The 27,127-nt window shown below is 55.4% G+C and overlaps 1 protein-coding gene across 1 annotated transcript; it reads right to left on the bottom strand.

Moving 5' to 3' along the window:
- Nucleotides 1-1,627: 1,627 nt before the first annotated feature.
- Nucleotides 1,628-27,052, bottom strand: AHCYL1 (adenosylhomocysteinase like 1). Its single transcript, XM_082494620.1, has 17 exons — nt 26,810-27,052; nt 10,974-11,085; nt 10,448-10,591; nt 9,544-9,644; nt 9,148-9,250; nt 8,793-8,887; nt 7,807-7,913; nt 7,608-7,724; nt 7,328-7,391; nt 5,771-5,859; nt 5,221-5,291; nt 4,664-4,758; nt 4,480-4,578; nt 3,828-3,896; nt 2,483-2,561; nt 1,875-1,995; nt 1,628-1,728 (listed from the first exon to the last, which is right to left on the bottom strand). The coding sequence occupies exons 1-17, from the start codon at nt 26,915-26,917 to the stop codon at nt 1,722-1,724; spliced, it is 1,581 nt and encodes a 526-aa protein (XP_082350746.1). The 5' UTR covers nt 26,918-27,052; the 3' UTR covers nt 1,628-1,721.
- Between the last annotated feature and the right edge of the window lie 75 nt (nt 27,053-27,127).

Raw genomic sequence — 27,127 nt, 5'->3', positions numbered from 1 at the left:
TCCCCCCCCCCCCCATGAAGTTTGAGGGACAATGGAGTGGACCCTGGGAGGCAGGCGATCCCCAAAATCCATGGGGAGAGCGGGGCAGGGTGAGAAAGAGGGATAGGCAAAGGAGAAGGAGGGGAAAACGGGGGGGGGGGGGGTGGTGGATCAAAGCCACGAGCATCCCTCCCATCCCCACAAAGGAGCTTTGCACATCCCCCCCCCGGGAAGCAGTGGCACCCCAAACCCTGCAAAGCCCCGGGAAGGGACCCAGCCACTAAAAAGGCAATGCCGGTCCACGGGACGGGGTGGCCAGAGGTGAAGGAGCAGCCCCGGCGACAGGTACCACAGTGTCTCCATTATCCCTGTACCAGGAGACGCAGGCAGCGGGGGTCCTCCTTCCCTCTGTGCTTCGGCCCTGGCTGGGGGAAGAAAGAGGCAATTTGGGGAGGATAAAAAAGCCAAGAGAAACCTCACTGGGTTGGAAGGAGCTTCCCCCGTTCCGGGACAAGCTGTAAGAGATGGAAAAAGAGAAACATGTCATGGGGTGAGGATGGGGAAGGGGATGAACGAGGCAATAAGAGCGGCTGAAACGCGCTGCGAGAGGGCAGGGAAGAGCTGCGAGAGCCCCAGTTCGAGGGCCGGGGCAGCAGTGGGGAGCTGAGGGCTTTTGCGCAGGGGTCCGTGGTGCAGAGGGCCCAGGCTGGGGTATGGGGAAGGCTCATCTCTGCATCCGTCTCGAAAGAAAATGCGAAACACCCCAAAAAAAACCGCCCCAGACACCCTTAAAAACCACCCCACACTTCTCGGTGGGAGACGGGGCCGCTCGGACGCAGCGAGCGCCCGGACTCGACAGGCAGCCGCATCATCCCCCCTTTTAAAACATCTCTTTAAGGATCAAAAAGGAAAAGAGGAAAAAACAAACAAACAAAAAGAAAATGTTTTTAACTCAATTAAGGTGCAGTTTGGCTAAAAAAAAAAAAAAAAAAAAAAACAAAAAAACAAACCTAGGAGAGATGATGAGGATAATGCTGGGTAAGCGACCCCCGTCCAAATTCAGATTAGCACCCTGAAACAGTGAACTCCCCCGTACCCAGCCGGCCACCAAACCTGGGCCAGCGGCCACCAAGCCTGGGCCACCTCGGCGCAGGGACCTTGGGGACAGTCACCTATTCGCGAGGTGGCCAGCAGGCGCCACTCTGCTCCCAAGCAGCGTTGGGAGCATTGATCTAGCAGCTAAAACTGGGCTCTTTAAGGCAATTTAGAAGTTGCAGATAATCCACACAAAGAAAGAAACATAAGATAAGGTAAAACAGCATCTCCGTATCTGCAGGGATCCCGGACGAGACTAACACGGGCTGGAAAGGTGGAGAGAACAAAATAAAATAAAATAAAAATCGCTGCAGGAATGAACTGCCCTTGGCACATCAGGAAAGGGAAACCCTCTCTGGGAGCCAGGGCTGGGAGCCCCCAGCGGCTTCAGCCACATGAAAGCAAGAAGCGAAACCCAGGTCGTCTGCCAAGATCGGACAGAGATGTGATCATGTAAAAGGGTGAAACTGAGGGAGAAAAAAAATAAAAATAAAAGTGACCTTAAAATCACGCTGATAAATGTAAAAACAGGTTCTTTTGTCGGTTTAAAAAAAAAGAGAAAAAGGTAAACCGAAATAAAAATGATCTTTAAAAATAATCTCTCTAATGTTGCCTTGTGTGGTCTGGTCCTTCATGGGTATGGTCCGTCAGTATCTAGAAGAGAAGGGAGGGGACAGTGAGGCGGTGGGTGCTTGGGGACACAGCTCCTGGGAGCTGATGCTGTCCCAGTGCAAGGAGATGCCCCCACCAGCACCCACTGGGTGGGGAGACAGCGTCTCCCTGCCCCGGCCAGCACTGACCTGTAATAATTGGGTTTGAAAGGCCCGTTTTTGTTGAGTCCCAGGTATTTCGCCTGATCGTCCGTCAATTCCGTCAGGTGGGCGTCAAATGAAGGCAGATGCAAACTGGCGACGTACTCGTCTGAGAAGGGGGAGAGGAAAGGGGGGGATCAGGGGTGCATGTCCCCCCCAAACTGCACTGCCGAGGAGATGACGTACGAACTCATCATATGGCACGAAAAGGGTCGGGGCACTGCGCTGGGTCTGGCTGGGCAGTCCCTCCCATCTAGCAGCAGGGATTTGCCACCACGTTGAGCCTACAGCAGAGCTGAGCTCGCGCCCTTGTGCTGAGCAGGGCTGGACGTGCACCAAAAGGCACGAGGGTCACCTGAAAAACCTCGGAGCAGGAAGGCCGCGGGACAAGGGATGCCTGCCACGCTGCAGAGCGCTAAGGATAAATAAATCGCGTAACCTGCATGTTTTAAGGCTGCCGCCTCTGCTGGTTTCCCTCAAATCATTCTCTCTCGGGTACTTTTTTTCCTGCCCAGGTTCGAGTTTCTCCACACATCCACAACTGCTGACCCACAGCAGCCCCGGGGGATAATTCAGTCAGGGTTCCCTTCACTCACCCATTTTCTTCGGCAGCAGGTACACGTCCTGTTTGTAACGGCCCTCGGGAGCGTTGTAAAGCTCAATCAGAGCCAGAGCCTGCAGAGATCACAGGGGACAGCCCGGGGACAGTCAGGGACGGCCACCAAGCCGGGCAGCGTTCAACACCCACAACGGCAGCGGAGCTGCTTTGGCTTTGGGATAAGGCTTTGGGAGCCTGAGGGAGGGGGCAACCATTTCCAAAATGCCTCGAAGAAAAGGCTTCCACCTAAGGGTACAGCCCTCTCTGGGTCTCCATGATCCCACCGCCGCTGGGGGAGGACCAGAGATCAGAGAGGAGATGTCACCCAGCTTGTGCACAGCATCTGGGCTTAACGCCCCGGGGAAAAGCGGAACGCGAGGACGGAGGAGAGGGGAGCAGCCCTAATTCTTTTAAACCGTACGCCTGCTGCATCACACAGGAACGAAGGGATTGATCGCTTTAAGCTGGCGGCATCGCTCCAAAACCCACGGCCGCTCCTTCAGCAGAAATAAAACCGTATCTCCCTCAAGTGCCGGTTCACGCAGCTGAGCGCCAGGTCCGAAACACAGCCCCGGTCCCCGGTGGTTTGGGCTGACAAGTGTGAGGATAAGAATATCCCCCACCCTTAGCGTGGCCGTCCTGTCCCCCCCCATGGCAGTCCCCAGCCATCAGTCCGTGTCCCCCCCTGGTGTTTCCAGCCCAGCGCGTTTCTTCCATCGCTCGCAGACCGAGGGCTGTGCCGACCTCAGCTGCTCACACAGCCAGCACCGACTGCAGATCGCAGAGCGGAGCCAAACGTAATCAGCGTTTTCTTTGGACAGGCAGAGTCACGACAAACAGTGCAAGACACGCACCGTGTCCGCCCAGCTGAGCCGGCACCGATGCCGGGCAGGAGCATTTTAACCACTGACCTCCAGATCCCCAAAACTCACCCCAAGGTTTTGGATTGTTTTTTGGGTTTTTTTGTTTGTTTGTTTGTTTGTTTTTTAAAGTGATGTAGAAATCAAAAGTCCAAAGACAAAGCAAAGCTTTTCTCTGAGGTAAGCTTAAACCTGTGCTGGGTGAGCTTGCCCGTGGCTTACAGCACAGCAGGAGCTCTGCCATCAAGCCTGGCTCATTTAAAAGCTCTCTCCCAGCTGTAACCAAAGCAGTAAGTTCACGCCGTCATTAACGGCATCCCAGCCAAGAGGTGGTGGCTCCGGTATATCTGGCACTGGTGACGTGCCAAGGACCCATCCAATTGTGTGTTCCCAGCTTTTTCCAAACCGTTCTCACCCTGAGGCTCGTGCAAGGCCCCAGAGCACCCTCCGCCCCTCGGCACCCCGACCCTGCAGCGTACGGACCTGAGTGGTGGCCGTGATGGAGAGGACGAAGGTGGGAACCGTGGAGCAGCTCAGGTTGAGAAGACGGCCCTAGGAGACAGCAGGAGGAGTTTGCAGAGAGCTGAACTTGCCCCCAGAGCCAAACCGAATCGAGTCTCGAGACAGGATTCACCTCTACCCCCTCCCAGGGACAGGGGGCAACCGCAGCGCAGTGATTCAAGGGCCACCTATGTGTCCAGAGCATTCAAACTCCGCCTCAGTTTCCACCCCTAACCCTTAGCTTTAAGGCAGGGAAATTTTGTGGTCCCTAGAAAGAACCAGTCCCTCCCGCTGCCAGGAGAGCTCAGGTGGGAAGAGGAGACACCCAGCCCATTTGCTGCACAGGAAACCCTGCCAAAGCCAGAAGCAGATGGCATTTGGCTGATGGGGATGGCTCACAGTGCAAAAGAACGGAGCCAGATGGCACCTCTGGGGCTGCATGTGGTGCATGATACCTCCCCTGCCTCAAGAATATGAAAAACAATTAAAAAAAAATAAAATCAAGAAAGCCTTTCTTAAGCTCTGAACCTCCTCCTAGCACCTTTCCACCTGGTTATGTCTCTGTTACAATCTGGCACACAGCGATTTCCTGACGGAGACCCAAAGCAACGTCCTGGCACAGCTCTCAGCACACCTCAGCCAGCAGCACCACCCGCTTCCCATCCGGCCAGATGACGTGGTCCACTTGGGAACGGACCCGCTCCCAGGTCAGCTCCGGGGTCCGGAGACTGGTCTGCAAGAGCAGGAGGAAGAGGCTGGAGTCATCGCTGGAGGACGGTGGGGCGGACAGCAGCCGTCAAGGCCACGGGCAGACTCACCACATCGATCTCAGTGTTGGAGTGGCCCATGTTGCACACGATGCAGCTGTTCTTCATCCTATCCAGATGTTCTCTGGTCACCACGTTCTTGTTTCCTGCAGAGAGGGCACAGGTGAACGCAAGGCAGTGGAAATATCCGCCTATTTCTCCTTCCCTGCACTTGACTCAGAGAAGCTCAGCTTGGGGCAACATCAGATGAACTTCCACCAGGATGAAAGTCCTCCTGGCTGTGACAACAGATACACGTGGGATGAGTGCTGATCTTTGGTCCTAGGAATTAACCAGGCTCTAGGAGACCCCAAAACACCTCTGGGGACACACAGCTGTGAGGTCCCTCCTCCCAGGGACTGAGGACGACTGTGGCCGAATAGCAGACTGGGAGGGATGGGAGGAAAAGCTCTTGCCAGAGAGCAGTTATTGCTCTCAAAATTAGCAGTTTGTGGCAGCAAAGTGTCCTCCATCCCCAGCTCCCCCAGAGCCCTTGAGACACCCGCTTGGGAATGACTGCTCCTTCTCAGCCTGTTCCAAGGCTCATCCATGACCTTCTCCGTCCCTACCTGTGCAGGTGATGACGACATCCACCTGACGGATTACTTCACTCAGCTTCACCACCCGAAATCCGTCCATGCTGGCAAAAAAGGGGGAGAGGGACCACGATGAGGAGGAGAAGCCTGTTCCCTCTCTGCCCCAGGCCAGGAGGGATCTCAGCACTGTATTGCTGCAGCAGCTCCAACCTGCTCACGCAGCAGCCAGGCTATCCTTCCACTCCCCCAGGGATGCCAGATGCGAGAAGAAAGGCTGCGCAAAGGATGCGGCGTCAAACCCGCTCTTGCAAACGTCGGAGGAGCCAGGGGACGCGTGGAGCATTCAGCCAGCCCTGCATGAACCCTCGAGCAGCCTTCCCAAGCCAGCTGGTGCAGGTCCCTACCGCCTGGTACCCCACAGCCCTGAATCCTGCCCCAGCCCTTCCCCATCACACCCCAACAAGATGTATATTCTCCAAGATGAGCCACAGATGCTCCTGCCTCCATTGCAGCCTCCGTTGGGGTTTAAAGGAGGCCGGAGAGGAGACAAAGAGATGCTCACAAGCAGCATGTAACATCTTACCAAGCTTGGAGAGCACAGATGGGGTCTATCTCCGTGACGTAGACGATGGCTCCCAGGGCTTTCAGAGCGGCGCAGCACCCCTTGCCGACCTGCCGAGGCAAAGCATCAGTGTGAAGCTGAACATGGGACGCACTGAGCACTACAACCCCTTCCCTACAACAGCCCGAGCACGTCCCAAGCTGGGAGACGCTCATCTCGGTCATCTGCCTGATGCCAGGAACAGCTTAGCGATGTATCTGGTGAGTGGCACTTCTGCCACAAGCCCAGCTCCCCCTCTAAGGCCACCAGCCCTCCAGCACAGCCACCAGCTGGCAAAGCTTCCCAAAACCAACACGCTTGCAGCCTGCACAGCCCCCAGCATCGCAGGAGCCCTTCTGAGGTCTCCTCCAAGAGGAGATTAAACCCAGTCTGGACAAGCACACACTTCCCCCACTTGCCTTTTAGCCAAAGGGTTTCTTTGGCGTTCAGAGCTGTCCTGCACCAATGAAGGGACAGATCCTCCGTCCCACGCTCCCCACATCAGCATGGGGGAGAGCAGAGCTCCTATAACAGCATCTCTGACTCTATCCCTTTCCTCACTACAAAATTAAACTGAAGTTCGGTACTCCACACCACTTAACCCACACTAACACCTGGCTAATCTGCACGTACCCGTGGTCAGCCCTGTTCTCTGACCAGCGAGATGCTGCCAGACAAGAAACATCTCCACAGACACCCTTACTTATCACCCAGCTCCAACCTCAGATCTACTGGAAACAGCCAGGCAGGCCAAACTGGGATTTCAACCCACATCCAAAGGGGAAACCAGCAAGGGTGGAAGGACTCCCTTGTTTTGAAGAAGTCCAGTAAAACTCAGGACAGGCCCTGGAGACTACAACTCCCACCGCAACTCATGGCTGGAGAATGAGACGCCACCCCGGAGCGCCTGGGCGAAAGCCAGCGCAGCCTCTTGGTCGAGCAGAGCTGGGCTCCACTGGTGTCTAAATAAATTAGTAAGCGTGTTCCTGCCGGGAAGAGCATTTGCAGCTACTGCCAGGCCCTTCGCAGCGCGGGAAGATAAACACCCACGCAGACAGTGCACAGATGGAGGGAAGGTGTCAGCTCCCAGCTCCCTGCTCTTCCAGGGGCAGAATCATTTACAAGTTCGTGATACGATTCCCCTCTGCCAGAACATTATCCACCAGCGAGATGCAGCCTGCCCCTCCGCCTCCTCTGTCGCAGGCTCGGTGACAGCCGGGCTGGATGCTGAACTCAGTCCAGGGACAGCAGATGGGAGCACCCATGGGTAGTTATAATTCAGGCCAGCGTTCCCAGCAACTGTCGTATTTGCAGCCCAGCTAATCTGCAGGCAAACCGGGAAATCTGATGCTTGTTCTGCAACCTCCCAGCAGGTTCTAGCAAGATTTCCCTGGTAATCGCTCACCAGGTTTGATCTACTCCTATATCAAGGGCACATGGTCTTTCCACAAGGAAGCAGCAGGATGCTGAATTCAGGGGAAGGATGGCTCGGGGGGAGGCTGACTCACAGCTCCATCGACTGCCGCTTATGAAACTCACCTCCCCATAACCACAAACCACCACTTGCTTCCCTCCAAACATCACATCCGTGGTCCTCTTCAGGCTGGGGGACAGAGAGAGACCTGTGTTGGGATTAGTCAAGCGCACACCGCTGACAGCACAGGGCAGCGCTCCGCTGCAAGAGCCCCCCCAAACCAGGTCCTGCAAACACACAGCAAGGGCAAAGCAGCAAAGAGTCCAATCTCTGCTCAGGAGGAACTGGAGCCAAATCCACTGGTATGAGAGTGACAGTGGGGATGGGGAGAAGGGGTAGACTCACCCGTCCAGGATGGATTCCCGGCAGCAATACAGGTTGTCAAATTTCTGTTTGGTGACAGAGTCGTTCACGTTCATGGCTGGGACACACAGCTTCCCAGCCTTGGAGAGCTGGTACAGCCTGGGAGAGGACAGAGGCAGGTCAGAGCAGAGACCAGCAACCCATTAAGAAATCCCCAGATCAGCCTTCCCAAACCTCCTACCTATGCACACCGGTCACACTCTCTTCCACAATCCCTCGGATCTTCTTGAATACGTTGGGGTATTTCTTATAAACCCAATGGGTCAGGTCCCCACCGTCATCCAAGATCTAGAGAACGGGAAAGGAAGAGCATGGAGCAGTCAGGCCTTCCACTGGGAAAAGCACTCGCTGAGGACGGGACAGGGAAAAAGAGATGGAGAGCATCTTCAGGCACCAACGGAGGGCTATTTGGGCAGAGGCCTGGCAGCCAGGGCTCCTGGGTTCCCTAGTTGCCAGCAACTCAGGGTCTCCTCCAAAACACAGAGGATTTCTTACCCCCTGCATGGAGCTGATGGATCCTAACAGGGTTTTCTGCCCCTGCTATTGCTCTGCAGCCTGGAAACGTGACCACAGGCAGCACTAACTAAACAGGCTGAGATCAGAAGGACGCCACAACATTCATACCCTGAAAGCAAACAGTCGAGAGGAAGGGCTGCGGGAGCTGTCACAGCCCACTGACACATGCTATCTCATCATTAGTGATCACAGACCATGCATCAAGGCAGTGAGAGGCGCCATCTACTTTCAGCAAAGGAAAGGTCCCCCGCAGAGACCCCTCTCTCTTTGGGAGAGGTAGAATGGGATCTGTGTCTAGAGAGGAGCGGTTGGGGCAGCTCTGACAGGGCTGATCCTGGGGAGGAAATAGGTCCTGTGGTTTCTCAACTTGCTGGCAGCTCCGGCAGGAGATGCTGCCATGCCACTGGGCTGTACCAACTCAGGACACTGTCCCTGCACCTCCCACAACCACCACAGCAGCCCCCAGCCCAGCTCTGGCTGCCATTCTCCAGGATCCCCACTTTAACAGGGGCTCAGAGACCTTTACAACATCAGCAGATGCTCAGGCAGCCCCAGCCGTCTCCCAGGAACAGCCCCCAGGGAGGGAAGGGTGAGGAGCACCCAGCGACCGCTCCGTGGAGGAAGAGGAAGAGCTGGAAAAAGGCTCATTACCATGTTGGCCTGCCAGCCGTCTACGTTAACACAGCGGTCAATGCACCACCAGAAGTCATCCTCCGACTCCCCCTTCCAGGCAAACACAGCAACACCTAGAAGAGGAGGAGCATCCTTGGCATCTGCTGAGTTTGGCAGAGCTCTCTCCTGCTTGGCCAACTCAGGAAAGCCACAGACAGGAGGGCCAAGGGGCCACGCAGAGATCAAACCGCAGCCCACAACAGGATCAGACCTGTTTATCCCTCCTTAAAAGACATTTGGTCCAAACCATCCCTCAAACAAGCCGTCTGGGACACGGCTGCAGAGGCAGGAGGAGTTGGAAGGGCTCTGCGTCCCCAGGCTCAGCTGTACTCACCAGCTTCTGCCAAGGCAGCCGCCACTTCATTCTGGGTGGAATAGATGTTACAGGCAGACCAGCGGCACTGCGCTCCCAGCGCACACAGCGTTTCGATCAGCACCTGGAAGACAGAGGGGTGAGCGGTGCTGGGTACAGCCACGCCAGCATGGCACAGGGCCCCAAGCACAGCCTTGTGCAACGGGCAGCGAGGAACCCATCAGAGATCGGCTCCGGCAAACACTGCCCTGGGGAAATACAGGCAGCAGAACCTGTCCAAGATGTTTCCAGAAAAGTGAAGGTGTCCCCTTCAATTGCCCGTGGCTGGGAAACTTAAGACTCTCTTCCCCAGGGGAAAAAAAAAAAAAAAAAAATGGTCTCTCCTACCCCAGATGCCCCAAATAAGCCACGACTCACCGCAGTCTGTGCTGTAATGTGGGTACAGCCCACGATTTTAGCTCCAGCCAAAGGCTTCTCCCCTTGAGCTCGTTTCCTGAGTGAAATCAGAGCAGACATGTCTGTAAAAGGAAAAGAGGGGTTTTAACAAGGGCTTAGTCCAGAGAGGCCCCTCTCTGCCAGACCTGCTCTCCTTTCTGGGGTCTCCCCCAGGCTCCATCCAGCCCCACAGCTTTTGCTATAGTCGTTACATAGCCGGGGAGAAAACTCCTCATCCCTGGCCTGGCAGGTCTGTCCAAAATGGGACCAAAACACCAGTGTCATTTGTCATTTGACCACGTAACAAGAGAGGTCTGGGACAGGCGCTGCCCTAGGAAGGCAACTAAGGACAGTCACCAGCCCTGCAGCAGAACAGCATCAAGGAGAAGCACCTAAAGAAGATGAAAACAGTGCTGCCACAGCTCAGAAGAGCTGCTCTAAATGTGCTTGGATTATCTTCCTCTTCTACGGCTTTGGCTGCATGTGTCTAAAAGGAGCCCGAAAGCAAAGTTACTCAATCACCCCACTGGAAATGGGAACTCGGCTTCCCACAGGCCCCGGGGGAAGGGGTTGGGACTCTCAGTTTTCATGTCTCCGAAGGTGTTGCAAGATCCTCACCCATTGAGGTTTCTCATTCAAAGCCACCAGAACGTTAAACTCTGCAAGAGCTCTGCTGCTGTTAGAAAATGGATGCTACACATCGTTAGCACCTTCTGTCACGTCTAGCTCTTCCTCAAATAATCTGCTGATTTGAGGGGGGGCGGATAAGATGGGATACACTCAAGGCTGTGACAAGAGTTGTGGGAATTGCCATGGCCCACCTCTGGTCTCCAGAGAGCACAGCAACCTGGTCACAAGCCCCATGAATCCCACGCTCCACTTTTACCTTGTTCAGCGATCTCGATCTCCCGGCGCCCAAACTCTGCCTGCTTGATGTTCTTCACACAGAAATTGCTGCTGCCTTTGGAGTTGGTTTGTTGTTTCTCTCGGGGGGACACCTCGTCATCAGAGCTGTCCGTGTAGGAGGCAGCTAAACCCAGGAGAAGAGCGCATGTTACCCCGGGTCTCAGGAGTCTGGGGGACCTCCTACCCTTCGGGCAGGTTTCAGCTTTGTTTTGCTTCCCAGCTTTCATGCACACACACTTGTGGCTCAAACTACAAATCTCCTAAGGAAAGCCAACGTCCAGAAGGAATTTTGCACTCTTGTTCTCTAAAACATCCCAGAGATAATTGGGTTGTCAACTGGTAATCAATGCCTGAACTTCAGGAACCCCCAGAATTATCCCCTTCACATCCAAGTACAACACAGCAGCATGGAGCATCCTGACGTGCGGTGCGAGCATCACATTCACAGCGGCACCAACATCAGATTTGGGAGAGGGCCACACACAGAGAAGGAGCCCGGCACCTACCGGAGCTGTAGCTGTCGGTGGAAGACTGTGAGATGGAGCGGGACAGGGACCGACGGCCCGTCTTGGTTGGGAACTTGGTGAACTCCTGCATGTCATCTGCAAATTGGATTTGCTGAAAGCGCAAAGAAAGAGAAGTGCTAAATCAGAGGTGCTTCTTATGGCACATCACCTTTCCAGGCTATATGGGCGCGTGGCTCCCTTCAGTCCACCTTGATGGGTGTAGTCGCAGAAATGAGCACCACCAAATGCATCAAGGAACAGATCTGTGGCTACAGATGCCAAAAATTGAACCCCCTCCTCCACCTGATCATTTCTGTCATCAGAAGGTTAAAGCCCATTTTACACCTAAAACCTGAAGATTTTTTTTAAAAAAAAAAGCACCCACTGAGCCTTGAAACATCCCCTTTAGTCCATCTCCGGCTCCCTGAGGCTCCTCCAAGAAAGTCAGACTGCTTATACAACACAAATACCGTGCAGCGCGCTCCAGACAAGCCCTGCACGGGCAGAGATCCTGCTCCAACCCCAGCCGGTCCCAACGGATTTCTGCCCCAACAGCGCAGCAGCAAGAAAGCTGGGGTGGTCCCAGCAGAAACCGAGATCCCTGGTGCCACCAGGCTCTTCCCCAGGAGCGGAGCATCCCGCAGGTTAAAAACACAGCGCATCCTTCCAAAATCGACACTAAAAGCAGGGGGGGAAAAAAACTCAGCAAGAGAGAATGTTTCAACAAAAAGTAGTTGACTTTGCATTGGCTTTCAGTCTCCTCCGCATTACAGATGTTTCCATTGTAAGAGAAGCCCTAAAACAGCCACCCCTCCTTCCTCTCCTGGCCAGAGGCAACTCAAGGCTCCAGCACCTACCACCGGTTCATCAAATTCAAGTGCATTGGGCCAAAAGGAGGGGAAAAATAGCCCCAAACTGCTCAGCTGCTGCGCTCATCCCGTGTGACTGGCCAGCAAAAAAAAAAACCTTATTGCTGCTTCTGCAAGAGAAAGACGACGGAGATGAAAGGGAATTAGGAAAAGCGCCAGGAAATCGTGTTTGATGCCCCCCTCCCCAGCACGCTGCCACGCAGGAGACCCTGACGAAGAACCCCAGCGTGGCCTCTTCCCTCTGATTGTGTCGCTGCAGGATTTAATTTTGCCACTTAACAGGGATGAGACGTCATCGCAGGGAGTGGGATTAACAAAGCAACCCCACAGACCCAGGAGACCTCGCGAAGAGTCCTGAAGAAATCAAGATGATGGAAAGAAACAGGTCACAGTGGCCTCAAGGAGGGGTTTTCCATGCCACAACCATCCCGAAAGCTCCCTGAAAGCTTTGATGTGGGAAATAGCCTTCATGGGGAAAAGAATTAAACTATTTAGTTGAGATGATCCATTCCAGAAAGGAGGAATCTGCACAATCTGGGTCTGGGGAGTCTGCAGCACCAGTATGGCTGTTTGGGCTGTAAAATGGAGCCACGGTTCCTGGAGAAACACAGCTGATAGGCCAAAAGCAGCGATGGTATCCTGCTCAGGAGGGGAAACAGGGACACGAAACCCACTGCTCAGTCTAAGGGAGGACACGTGGGGTGATGGAGGTGACTCCAGATTCCCCTCCGGGAACAGACTAGCACCAGATCAAGTCCATCATCACACCCAGGCATCCCAGGCATTTTTGTGGGTGCCGCTGCTAAAAGGTTTTAAGCCAGATCCTCCGGTACTGGATACGTTACAGCCTGGCATCTGCTTCCCAGACCAGACTTCCCAGCAGACGCCGTGGCAATTCTGACGCAAATTGTATGAATTTGCATTAGTGGAAGGAACGGGAACGCTAAAACGGAGTTCGCAAGTTTGGTTTCGCAACTGGTTTGAGTCGTTTGGTGCAGAGGGAGGAACTGGAGGGCATCATAACCTACAGCACCGCTGGGAGAGCCGGTACCGAAAGATAAGAGGTGCAGAAGCACTTCTAGCAAGCAACACCAGGCAGGTAACAGCAGTGTCCTCGGGGCGCGGGGCCGGAGCTGGCAGGTCCAGCGGTTTCCCCACCACAGAATGATATTGCTGGAATTTGTTCAAGGTCTGTTGCTTGGATCAATCTTCCCCAGGCAGGGTGAGAAATGCTTGTGCCACCTCCCTGCCAGCGTATTGCTCATGGGCATTTCCAGAGTGGGGCGGGGGGGAGGAATCAGCAATTTCAGAACAGCAGGATTTTCACCCCTTCACACCCACCTCTTCCTCTGGCAACTCATCAAACCGGAGGGTGTAAATGTACCCCATAAAACAGCTGCCAGCATTAAAACAGCTTAAAGTGTTAGCTGAGGAGTTTTCTCCATCTCAGGGAAAGGTTTCCAGGGAAGAGGTAAACCCAGGAGGGGAAAAAAAACCCAAAAACTAGACAACCCAGGCTTTTCTGCTCCCACCCAGGGCGCAGGTGGGTGTCTGTCCTTGCCTACAGCATCCGGGAACCCGAGACCAGGGCACTTCCCTGCAGTGAAACGTGCTGCCTGCATGGTCTCGTGGAGCAAAGCTCCACGATGGGAAGGACACGATGGGAAGGAGAGGGCAGGGATGGAGAGCTGCGTTCCCCAGCTCCACGCCATCCCCATATCACCAGGACAACCAAGATGTACCGGACACCATCAGCCCCTGCGGAGGACCAGCCTTGGGTGTTGAGCCAGTTCCAAGGCACAGTCCCACTTTTTAGCAGAAACAGCAGTTCTAGAAACGTGGGGTTTGAATCCAAAGGTGGGGGGGGGGGGGGGGGGGGGGAAATCACTGCTAAAGAAACCAAGTGCTGAATTAACCACAGTAATCCCCACCGTGGCTTTACCAGAGCTCATCTGAACTCTGCAGCTTAGCAAAATCTGCCCTGTCTAAAATTATCATCAAACATTGCAAGCAGCTTCCGAACTGAAGGAACTGTTTGCACATCAAACCCACCCCACCACCACCTCCAGCCCGGCAAATTAATGCAGCGTCCGGCAACCAGCCGAGAGGAAGATGAGGGAGGACAGCGGGTGCCGCGGTCAGGCACAGCGACCGAGCCGACCGGCGACGTGCGTGACCGTCGGCTGCGTTACCTTCCACGTGCCGGGCTCTCTAGCTGCATTAAGGCGACGGAGAAAATCTCGTAATCCCTCGGCTTGTCATGGGAATTTGAATGAACGGCATCCCCGGCCAGGGGCTACAGATGAGTCGGCCGTGTCTGACCAAAGCCGGGTTGGCTGCAGCGAGATGGGGACCGTGCGGCTACGGAGAGCACGATGGCGAATCACATCCCAAATTTCATCCTGCTGGAAGCGGCTTTTCCAACCGGGTGGAGCACAAAGGTTTAAGAGCAAGGAAAATATTTTTTCATCCCAGCAATTCATGACCAAAGAGGCAAAACAACACAGCACTGATTTCTCTTGCACAGAAACAGAGCCGGGGTGTTTTCCAGCATCGCTGCCTGCTTCCAGGAGGAGATAGGGCTGGGGTCCTGCACCAGGATTGGTACAGCAGGGTTTTTTGGGGAGATGTCTCGTAGAAAAACACCAGAATCTGACATCTCCTGCCAAGTTTTCGCAAAGCAAGGCTCAACGCTGCCGGCTCCCAGTCACACCTGCCAAGCCAGAAGTACATTTTCTCCCCTTGCGAAACCTGGCGTGACCGTGCCCATTCCCACGGAGATCCGACACTTCCCAACAACGGCCGCTCATTTTCAGCTCGAACCACCCCTCCAGGCGCTGGGTATGGCTGAGCACGACGTGAGGGAACATCGGCCTTGCTGATAGAGCACCTCATCCCCAAAAAGGGGTCAAAAGAGGTGCCAGGGACCCCTGGGCTCTCCCAAGGCAAACACTGGCCACCCTGTTTGGCTACACTGCCTGGTGCTTCCAAAAACCACCGTGAAGCTACACAATCAGCTTCAACGAGCCTCTCCCTACATTATAAGGTACCTGCCCATACGTGGGCACATTGGCCGGGCAGTCCCAAACCCAGCAGCACACGTGCCCCCAGCGCATACAGCCTCGTTTGTTTAATTATTACAACATAGGAAGGGCAAACAGATTCCAGATTTGGACTGCTACCATCTAAACGAAGCAGCAGCTCGTGACTTGCTGGGTGTGCCATCCTCAATGGTTTGTCCTGTATTTTTCCCCAGCAGTCAGGCTAGAGAGCAGCTTTTTGAGCTTACCGAGTAAGAGAAGTTCCCCTCCCACCTCTGAGCTGCAGAGGACTTTGTAAATCCAGCTGGATTTACCCTGGGCACAGATGAGCCAGGCATGTCTCTCTCTCACACAAGACGACCCCACTTTTAATTTTAAAACTCTTTCCATCCCCAGAAAGGCTCCAGAGAGGATGCTCGAGCTCTTTTGCCGTGCTCCGTATCCCCGATTGCATCCCGCACAGCCTCAGGGGACAGTGGCGGAGCAGGTTGAGGAAGGAGGAGGATTTGGAAAGCATCCACCGACCCACAGCCACCCCTGGGGCCGCACACTGACCCCGTTCACTAAGGCACAGCCTCCACCGGAGAAAGGACATGTGCTGGGGAATGGCTCCCATCTTACCATCACCAGGTTTGCCTTCACAACCTGTTTTTTTATCATTATTTTTCATTAGGGACAATGAGAGTGACGGCACGTTCACAGTGGTGTAAAAAAAAAAAAAAAAAAAAAAAAGTGCCCTTACAGCCACTTCTGCCCTAGAGTAATTGGGGGGGTATAAGAGGAGGCTCTGCACATCACCCAACATGAGAAGGAAGTGCTGAACCCCCCAAACCCCTCCAGCCTCCTAAGTTTCTTCCACCATGTCCATGGACGTGATGACACAGCGCAGCTGCCCAAGGAGAAACAGCAAAATCGGAGCAGAGCACATTCTCGCAGGAACATAACCGCCTGGAAAGCAAGAAACTCTCTGTAACCCACTTCTGCACCTCCCAGGAGAAAGCCTGAAAGGATCCGGGGTCCTGGGACCTTTCCTTTGACTGCAGAAAGCCAGCAGCAGCAGAGACCAGGACTATTCAGGGCAGCCAATTCCCCTTATTTAATCTCTCCTCAACAAAAACTCTCTGGCAGAGGCGGGGAGGGCACTGCCGGTTGCCCACGCGGCTCAGGCAGCCCTGACGTGACCTGTCTTTTAAGTTCATCGTTTCTTTGTCATTCCTGGAAATTCAGCCAGACTAGAAACACTTTACAGCTCAAATCAGCGCTCATCCTCTCTACCAGCCCCACTCGCGCATGAGACATGATCGGCACAAACCGGGGCTGAGTTTTGCAGACCTGGAGACAGGCGCCTTCAAACACCCGGGCTTCAAACACCGAGGATTCGTTATCTGCAGAAGCACCGTTTGCTCCCGGGTAGCTGCGACCAGTTTTTCACGAGGAGCTGGGTCCTGCCACACTGACAAGTTGGTTTAATCCACTTATTTGCAGAAGCGATTCACCATGTTCAGTCAACGCAGCGGCAAAGGGAGGGAAGAGGCACCCCAGGGGCCGAGGTCTCTTCAGCCACGCATCAGTGGAAGAAAAAAAAATAAAATAAAATAACCAGCATGAGGCTTTTCTTCTAGTCTAGGTCAAAAAGAAGAGCTGAGCAGCAGGTTTACTTGTGCCACCTCCCTGAAGAGGGGACAGCATTCTTCTGGGTTCTTCTCCCAAAGCCACCTGAGTACCAGAGGGGACCCCAACATTTCGTGACCAGGAGAAAAGAGCCCTCCCTGAAGCCACGTTTGCCCCCCTTTTGGGACGAGGGGCTGAAGCCATCCCAAGCGCGTTGGCCACAGGTTCCCAGTGTCTCTCCCCCACGCTGGCCCCGGGGCTGGCAGCAGTCCTGCTGCGTTCGGGGGAACCGGCGAGCGTGGCCGTGCCAGGGCACTTGGTTTGTTTAGAGGACTTGGCTGCTGTTGTCCTCGGAGCCCCTCTGCCCTGCTTCCAGGCTGGCGGAGCCAAGTCCCTGTTCCCACAGGACAGCGTCTAGACAGAGGGCAGGGAACCCACCGCTGCCCCCAGCCCTCCGGCATGCAGTGGGGACACCGCTTCTGCTCCACGACCCAACAGGACACGGGTATTTCTGGGGTGGAAATTCACGTGGATGTTTTTAAAGTTCTTCTCCTGCTAGGTTACCCAGCCCTGGAGGGGGATTTGTGGACCGCAGCATCCCATAAAGACCAAAGGAAAGGAAAAATCAGGTACTGGCAGAAGAGCGATGCGGGCATCGGGATCAGTGAGGCTCCTGCCCTGATCACCCCCTCCTCACCCCCAAACCACTTGCAAGGGGAGGTTTTTGAGGTGGATTTGGCTACGCAATTCATAAACCACCCTGGTTTACCACCTCCGAGCTCTGGCCAAGCGAGCCAGCACACACCGAGATGACAAGCAGCTTCGTGAATTCACACGAGGTTGCGGCCAAGCTCAGGGGACGGTCAGATTTCCAATTCAAATCAGGTCGGCAGCAAAACATACCCCAGGCAGAGCACGAGGGGGTTTGCAGCAGCAATGCCCCACCGTGCCGCAGGGATGCTGGAGGAGCCGGCCGGCAGCCGGGGTGCTCAGCAGGCATCCTCTGATCCTGCACACCCCCTGGCAGAGCACCAAAGGCCCTGGGGAGAGCTAAAAGCAGCACAGCCCCGGCTACGTAAGTTATATGGAGGAACAGGACCTGCTTCTGCTCCAGGTGTGGCCTCTCCTGATGGTTCCCCCCCAACCCAAACCTTTGGAAGAAACCTTTGAGCGCTTCATTTGGACAAAGCAGCTGGGAATAGCTGCCCAAGGGCGCTGCTTTGATTTGTGGATCGAAGCACCATCAGCACTGAACTCGGTGCCGCTTGGATCTGTACTTTCAGCTCCCACAGGGTTCACAGGGCAGGTTTTTCTCTCCGGAGAGGCAGAGACCTGCGTGGCACTCTTCCCCACCACCTCCCTGAGCAGGAACCGCAGCCAGATCTCTGCCTGGAAACCTTTACACCGTTTCCAACAAGGAAATAAAGGGCACAGAGGACCTGGCAAGCTAAACCGGCCAAGCCCTGATACCAGCCTCCATCCTTCACCGGTAGAGGAGGGACGGTTGGGTAAAGCACTGGGAGAGAAAAGAAAAAAAAAAAAACCAAAAAACAAAAACACACAGAACAACAAACCAAGTTTCCACGAGTACAAGAGGAGAATTAAGGACTTTCACACAAATCCCAAAGCTCGGCAGAGAAGAAGAAACACCAAGAAAGAAATGGGGCCATTCCAAAGGTTAATAGGCTGGAAACCACGGCAAGATTTCAGTCATCATGGGAATCACTGTAAATGCCAGTTAAAGGAAAAATAAACAGAAGGCGGGATTAAATAAAATAAATGTGATTTTGAGTGCCCAGCTGTTAAATAGTAACTGGGAATAACTACTGCCTTATAAACACCTCGAGGTCAAAGGTGCGCTGCCTCCAGCAAGAGCAGAGGGAAAGCTCCCCACCAGCAGATAAGGCATCTAGTCCTTGGACTCCAGGAATCGAGGCAAAGGCTCGCTCCCGGCTTTCACGCAGAGGGCTATCTCCTTCGCAGCAGGAACAGCAAAAGTCCAATACTGGGATCTCTGAGGGCAGTGAACTCCCATCATGTTTCACAGGTTATACCTTACAAACCCAGCACAGCAACCCGGCTGGGCAAACATCGCATCCCGCAGCGCAAAAAGCTATCGGGTTAAAGACATCCTACACTTCTCACCTACGGAGTCATCTGTGGTGCCCAACCAGCCACGCGCCTGCGGCACACCAGGCGTTTGGGCAACAGGGTAATTGGTATTAATTGGAGTTACCTTGCTGGGAGCACTGCGTGGACAGGACCGCGGGTTAAATCATTTGCTGTGGCCAGTGGGGCAAACCGAGGATTAACGGCCTCAAACGGGCCGGCTGGCTGCTTGGGAGCTGGGGGGAACATGGGAATGTGTTTGTGTGTTAGAGATGATAGGGAATCACAGAATGGTTTGGGTTGGAAGGGACCTTAAAGACCACCCAGTGCCACCCCCTGCCCTGGGCAAGGACACCTCCCCCCAGCCCAGGTTGCTCCCAGCCCCGTCCAACCTGGCCTTGAGCACCTCCAGGGATGGGGCAGCCACAGCTTCTCGGGGCAACCTGTGCCAGGGGCTCACCGCCCCCACAGCGAAAAATTCCTTCCCAATATCTCATCTAAATCTATCTTCTTCCATCATCTTTCATTAGCATCAATTTTTAAATTAATTTGAAAACTCATCTACAACCACAGCTGTACAAAACCATGGGAACACTTGGAAGTGCCATCAGAGGGCTTGTTCAGCTCTACCATGCAGGTCCGAAGCAAGGGTTAGCCACGAATAAAAATTAAAAAATACAAACTGAAAACCCCAAACCTCTCCTTCGTAATGCTAAAGCAGCCCCCCTGTTTTGGGGAAGGAATCAGGCTACCCAGGTGCCCCACCTGCCTCCTTTTCTCTCCCAGAACCAGCTTGCAGAACCACAGCATTCCAAGACCTCGTTTGGTCTTTCAAGAGACCAATAGAGCAAACAGCACCCAGGGGAGGCTCCAGCCACCCTCAGCAGACCCTCTATCCCTATGCCGCGGCTCTAAGGGAAAATGCCCAACAGGATCAGCATCGAAAGAGGAGCAGCCCGTTCGCAACACATCCCAGAGAGTCTGGAAATACAGCTGTGCAATCGGGAAATTGGAAACACACCCTCCCCGTGCCCCCTGCCCTGGCTGACCCCCAAAAGCCCCTCGCAGCGGTGTTTCCACAAGCTGCCCGTTTCTCATTTACCGACAGACTCTACTTTCAGCCCTGGAAAAGACTGATTTTTGTTGTATCTGGTTAAAGGAAAGGTAGGAGAAAACCCCCAGGCTGTCCACTGCTCGGGACTCAGAGGAATCACTACCAGGATGGACAAACATCACCCTCTTGGGCACCGACTCCTCGTATCGGAGCAAAGCCAACCCCTTACTGCAAACAGGGTTGACTCAACTGAGCCCCTTTCTTTTAAATGGGGCAGGAGGGACAAGAAGTGACATCCTTGTGGGGACAGCGAGCTCGGAGAATGTTTGGTGACAGGGTTGGTTAACGCAGGGAGACAAAGGAGGCACTGCCTGCAAGAGGCTGATGGCTCCAAGGTCAACAGGGATCGGCCAGATGTTCTCGCTCCAAAACATGCCCAGGTCGGATGCGAGCCTCTCCCCACGGTGCAAGAATGTGCGATATTCGGGGCTCCCTGCGGGGAGGCGAAAGGAGGAGACAGAAAACAGCAGACACAGGTTGAGCCTCACCCCAGGCCATCTGGCAGGAGGAAACCAAAACATAAATTTCGGCAAGGCAAAAAAGCCCCCGCAGAACCTCCTTTCCAGGCTGCCTACCTTCTCTCTCTCCCCGCAGAAGGCTGGAAGGAGCGATTCCCTACACCCACGCCTTGGTAGATAAACCAGGCTCCCACCCAAATCCCGGCTCCTGAACGAAGGCGGCTCCCTCCGCCAGGCACGAACGGGTCCTGCCAGCGAACTCCAGGTCCGCAGGAGGCAGCCAAGGGGAAGCCGTACCCGTGTAGCCACCGCCGAGGACCCGAATTACAATGCAGCCTGTTTGACGAGCTGGAACATCATGTCCTCGGCCACCTAAGTTCTTTGGCTGTCACCAACCTGAAGTAAACAGATTCTGCAGCAGCAATAAGCTCGTTACCAAGGCCACCGTATTGATCCCAAAGTGTAATTAAAATTCACAGTTCAAGCAGCCCAACGCGACAGGGCAATCAGGGCAACCTCCCGAAGGCATGAATAGCCCCAGCTTCCGCATCCCGCTCTCTCAGAGGCAGGGAGCCCACGAAGCAAGACTGGCTGCTTAAAAAACCACCCCAACTGGCAGCTTTCTCTTTGGCCCATCAACCAAGATGCCCCAGAGCACCCGTTCCCCGCTGAGGATGAACCACGCCGGGGATGCACGCCAAGACGATGCTTAGCCCAAGGTTAGAGGGGCACGGTGCAGACCAGGTTGAGGCGCTGCTGAGGGTGGCCAAGTCCCCAGGGATTTGATCGGGGGCACCAGCGTACCCTGCTGAGATGGTAACAAGATGCTCCTCCTTGGTGGGACTCCCCAACCCTCCTGCAGCAGCCACCAGCCCCCTCATTGATCCAACCCATGGTCCCATTGAGAAAGAGTGGGGTCACGCTCTGCACAAGTGTGAGCAGAAGGTCCCTTTGCACCCATGGCTCCCCAGGGGCCAGTGGCAGGCCCTGGGACAGTCACCTCAAACGTCACCACCATCTGCTGAGTGAAGGTGAGTCAGAGTCCCCAGATAAGCAGCACTGATCAAAGGGCTCAGCAGGAAATGCAACAAGCCTTCTGCAAACGGGAACGTCGCCCGCAGGAAGCTCCTGATGATAAAAGACGCGGCCAGGTATGAGCAAATCTCTTCAGCTGAGTCCCACACCTTCCCCTGCTTAAACACCTGGGACGAGGTGCTCACTGGCTCCTCGGAGGAACGGTGAGGACACGATCCTCTCCAGCAAAGCCCCACATCAAGCCAGCCGGTTATCCAAAAGGATCAACTCCAACCTGGCCTTGAAGAGCTGGTTACCAGAGCAAAAAAAGAAATCCCAGCCTCAATCTCTAGCAGGGAGCACAGGAACAGGCTCTAACATTTGCACGGGCTGGAAAGCATGGGGAAAACTGCTCAGGTCCCAAAGAAAGTATTGTGGTAGGCTGGTCCTTAGCAGAAGATAATCTTGCATTTTGGGAAAGGTCTAAAGAAAACACGGCACTTCTGCCGCCAGCAGACATCCCACGCTCTAGAGAAGGAGGGTCCTGCCAAGCACAGCAGGGCTCACAGGAGAACCAGTGCTGCTCAGATGGGTGGCCCCCAGGCCCACACCATCAAAAGACGACAAGAGGTGCTTCTGAAGACTGCGGAGAATGAATATGCATCTCCTTTTCCCATCTCCAAAGGCCAGACATCAGAGCGGAAACCCAGCCAACCTCATGGAACCACAGCAGGAGAATGGAGAAGCAAAAGCCCCACGCCCTGGCATGTCGCTTCAAAGGTGGTTTGTGTCTGTCCAGCCCTGAAAATCTCCCTTCTACCTGCTCTCCAGTTCAAGAACTTAATGAAGCACCTTCTGACCTTGCAGTAGTGCTGGGTCACGAGGATAGGCTCCCCCTCTGGCCAGCAACAAAACCCTCCAAAAGCCAAAGCGATGAGAAGGACCCAAGAGCGACTTATTACAGAAATAATTACGATTCTGTCATTTAATACAGCACCACCGGTGACCCGTCTGCTCCCAGCCCCCAGTAAATCATCTCTGTTCAAAACACCCTCATGGTTTGCTCTCGCCATGGGTCAGGGTATGGCCAGCTCAGCCCATGACCATCTAACTACAGCAACGTATTCACTTCTCAGGGTTTTCCTGCATCCCAAGGAAGGTCGGACCCATCCCAGGTGGTCCATCCAGGGTAAGACGAGCTGTTCAACTCATCCCAGCCCAGGCATCTCGTTATGAGAAGGAAAAACTGCAGGGAAAAAAGGGTGAGAAGGCAAAAGAACAGGGGACTTGGGCAAAGAAGCAATGACAGTCAAGTGTACAGCGTCTGGCTAAACAATCAGGAGAGGAGATAGTGGCCACTGCCCTGGACGAGCACACAAAGGCAGAGGAGGATTTATGAGCAGCCAGTCTAAGGGATGAAATTAAAGAGGGAAAATGAGAGACTCCAGGAGCTCTGTCAGTACAAACAAGGACAGTCTCGTCCCCCTGACAGCCTGAAGGGGAAGGTGCTTTATTAGCATCCAGCCTGGCAGAGCTGCGGGGACCTGAGATGACTCGGGACTGAGAAAAATGGGGCAGAAAACCCGACTCTGGGAAGGGGCTGCACGCAGGGCAGGGAAGCAGCAGACTGCAGCAAGGTCAGCCGCTGCTCAGGCAGCAGGAGAGCGGCTCCGCAGGCAACAGCGAAAAGCAGCAGGAGAAATGATGCTCCAGAGGAGGCATCCAGCCCTCTCCAGGGGACAACAGCTCCCCAGGGGACGGCAGCTCCCCAGGGAATCCGTCCCCCTCTCCCCAGCCTTCCCCTGCTCCCACCGCCTGCCACCCCCGTGCCAGCCAGCGCATTGCTCCAGCTCACTACCACTGCAAAGCCGCAGCGCTGTGCATTAGCATTCCCCACCGCACAGCCTCAGCGGGATTCCTCCGGCGCCGGCATCCGCAGGGGCACAGCACCAACCCAAACACACCAGCCACAGGCTCGCCGGCTTCTCAGGGCACAGAGGTGCCATGTAGCTCACCCACCCACCCACCCACCCCCCAAAAGCAAATTCGAGGCTTTAGCCCATTTCACGCTCCAGGTGTGCTGCATGAGTAAGCAGATCTGTCTGCAGAGTGTCTGTCTGTCAGCACCTAGGTGCGAAGGAACCCACCGCACAGCAATCCCCACGTGAAAAGGACGCAACAGGGATCAGGCGAAGTGACAGACAGAGGCAGTGCTTGCCAAGCCTGCCCCCCCCCCCCCCTTGCCACCCATCTCTGAGCACAGCCATGTGTCCTGCCCGCTCGAGGGCACCCACAGCTCGGCTCGGTTGGGAGTTTAAGGCTCCGCCGACCGGCTGACGTGGATTTGGAAAGCAACTGCTGTCAAGGGCACCTACGGTCTCCAGGGAGGCAGAAGAGCAGATGCCCAGGCGCAGCGGCGATGGCACAGTGGGATCTGGAAGAGCGCAACCTGCCCTTGAGCTCTCCCTTCACCTCCACACCCGCATTCACTTAACCACAAGCCTCAGTGTTTCCAACCCGCCCCCAGCAACATCAAGGCACACACTTGGAGAAAGTAGAAAGCTCAGCATCGCTCACCTCTGCCTTAAAACCACTCCCCGCCAAAGAACCGCCTTGCTCTGACCGAAGCTGGTGTTTATTTTGCTGACAGCCCAATTTCCCATAAACTGCAACGAAAAAGGAGCTTTGGCAGAGCCAGGCAACCCCAGCCTGGGCAGAAAACAGCCCCATTTCTGCAGAAAGGCTCCAGCTCTATTCACCCTGACTGTGTCGGCTCCTACTTAAATCCAGAGTTGATCATATTTAATCTCTTAATCTCTTACCTCCTGCTGTTTCACTTTTTCACCTTAACCAAGTCACTGAGAAGAGAGGAAAGAAAGACGTCAGTGACCCCCCAGGCTGGCAGCGCAGCTCAGGCTCGCTCCGGGTGCCCCCGACGCAGCCCGCCAACAGCGGGGAGGATGCTGACTTCTTCTCAGCACCCGTGGGGATGATGTGCCTCCAGCCACATCCGAGATGCTCCCCCAGGTCCGAGCTGGCCACGGGACGCTGGCAGGCTCACACCGGCTCTTCTGCTGCACACTGGCGCTTTCCCCGAGCGCCAGCACAAGTTAAGGCTCCTCTTTGAACAGCTATTCAGTGGCAGGTCACACGGAGGAGACGGAGCCTGCACTAAGCTTGGCCACATTCCCACCCTCCCCATCTCCAAACGCCTTACGCAAACTACATCGTCAAAGTTCAAGGAGCCTAAAAACCCCAGGGAGGGAGCTGCTCCAGCCGCACCTCACGATTTCCCCTACCTCAATGCCGGTAAATCATCTCTCTCACCCATCTTCTTCACTGGCCTCTGACCACGCTGAGAGCTCCAGGGGCAGCGAGCACAAAAGTCACTTCGACTTGCATTGAAACAAAACGGCATTTTAATGGTTTAATTGCCATCCTGCTTCGAAGACATCTGAGCTGGGGGCACTCAACATCTTATCTCAGGAGGACAATTCTCCCTTCCTCATCCTTTTATTCTTCTGCCAACGCCTCCGCTATTACAGCATGCTATTCGCAGTAACTAGCCAGGCAAGGAAAACAGTGGCCCGAAGCATTTTGTTCCTTGACCTCAAGCCGCATCGCACGCTCCCCAAGATCTCACTGGCTGCTGATGTTATCAGCCTCAAATGTCGTGTGTCGCTCTGGGCACCTTTAATATCATCACCCAGCCAGGAAAGGCTGCAGCAGCCGCCAAATCTGACTGTGGCTCCTCACAGCTGTGCATACAGCAGCAAATTCAAAGTGATACAACACCCCCCACACCCCCCCCCGAGACACGAGCAAGCTTTGCCTCTGAGGATGCTGGATCGATTCCCCCCTACACACACATCGCATTTCTTTTTATGACGCATATTTTGGCCCCATAGGATACTTCAGGATTAGTAGTTTGTTCTTCTCTCTCAGAGCAGCCGGCTGCAGCCTCCCACCGTTAGCTCCCCGGCCTTCTGGAAGATGACAGTGATGAAAAGGTAAAAACAATCCCTGATCCGAGCTGTGCTGAGCCACCGCTGGAAGAGGCAGATCCCAGCTCTGCATTCCTTTGCTCCTTCCTCCAGGCTATGTCCACAGCCCGGATAAACAGGGCTGGGGCGGAGGAAGAGCCTCCAGACCCCTGTTCCCTGATGGCAGCCCTGAGACTGGGTGAGGAGAGACGCCTCGAACGCAGCCGACTCACAGCAGCCCCTCTGCGAGGGTTGGACACTGCACTAATCCCACCGCTGGCCGGAGCAAGCAAGAAAGGAGAACATTCCCATTCTCTGCTCTGCCTTTGCTTCCAGCACGGAGGCAGGCGATTGCAGCCCCAGGAGGAACACGATGTTCAGCACAGCAGGGACCTCCGGCCGCAGCTGCGCGGATTCGTGCAGCGCTCGGAGCACAAATCCACCTCGCTGGCAGGACCAGGACTTCAGCGGCACGTTACCAAGCCCAGCAGGTCTGCAATAAGCCTGGAGCGTGGGTCTCCACGCACTCACCCATCTAAAAGCTGGTTACCCAAGTTACTGGTGGTCCTGTACCCTGCTACAGCGGCATGGCCAGTGTTCGCCCGCCTGTGGTGCGATCTGTACACACCGTAACGTTTACACAAGCACCACAGGCAGTGGGGAGCAGCACTGGGAGATCTCAGGAGCTTCTTCGAGAAGGCCTTCAAGGATGAAAGGGTAAAGAAGTGACTTGGGAGATCTCAGCGCTGGGAGCTGCTCTGGCAGCCTCTTCCCCAAGCCCAAACGTGCTCCTACCTGCACCTCCACCAGCACCCACAACCCAAAAAGAGCTCAACACTCCGAATTTCCTCCTGCCGCCCTTCAGAGTGACCTACAGCAGGATGTCCAGGTCGCTGCTGCCAGCTCATCCTATTTAACGGGTCCCCCTCCTCCGTCCCCACCACTGAATGCCATCACCTCCCGACACACAGGGTGCCCAGACCCGCTCCCCCGACCTCACCTGCCTGTCCCCCTGCCCGGGGTCACCCTGTCCCCCAGACACCCCCATGCCACGGCCAAGCCCCCCACTCTGCTCCCCACCTTCCCCCCCACCCAAAGCTGGATCAGGCCCGGCTCCCCTGAACCGAGCCACATCGCACCCCCACACACACTGGTACCAGCCCCCCATCAGCACCCCCTCACCCCCAGCCAGCCCAGGGCCGGGTCCCAGTACAGACCATTCTCTCCCCAGTACTCACCACTCTCTCCCCAGTACCCAATACCTCCCTATTTCACACCAAACTGGGCCAGCATCCCTCATCTGGCATCCCCCAACCCTGACGCTTGGTACCAGCCCCCCCACACACACACACCCTCGCCAGTACCAGCCCCCCACTCCCCCCTCCTCGCCGGTACCAACCCCCCCTCCCCACCGGTACCAGCCCCTCCCCACCTCGCCAGTGTCCCTCTCCCCCACTGAATGGGGACAACCCCCCCTTCCCAGTTATCCCCCAAACTAACCCAGTTCCCTCTTTCCCACCATCCCCACACCTGTGGGGCTGCTCTTCCCAGAGCCGGGCCGGCCCCCTCCCGCCCCCCTCCTCGAACCGGGGGCTGCTCCCCCCCGAACCGGACCGGCCCGCGCCGGTTACCGCTACCTTCTTGGGGGCTTTGGTGACGGTGGCCATGAAGGAATACTTCTCGGCGTCCTCCACCTCCTTGGCCTGCTTCACCTCCTCACCGCCGGCGGGCTCCGGCACCGACATCCTGAGGAGAAGGAGGAGGCGGCGGCGGCGGCAGGGCGGGCCGGGGCCGCCCGCGGTACCGGGCGGGGCGGGGCACGGCGGGCAGGCGGGAACGCTCTGGTTCGGGCCGGTTTAACCCGGTTCAGCTCGACTGGGCCCGGCCGCTCCCACAGCGGAGGCTCTGGTGCCGCCGGCTCGCAGCGCGCTGCGGCGGAGACTGCGGCCGCCGCG

This window comes from Vanellus vanellus, assembly GCF_965231255.1.
Source record: "Vanellus vanellus genome assembly, chromosome: 23".
Lineage (NCBI taxonomy): Eukaryota > Metazoa > Chordata > Aves > Charadriiformes > Charadriidae > Vanellus > Vanellus vanellus.
This window is presented reverse-complemented; position numbering and strand designations above follow the sequence as displayed.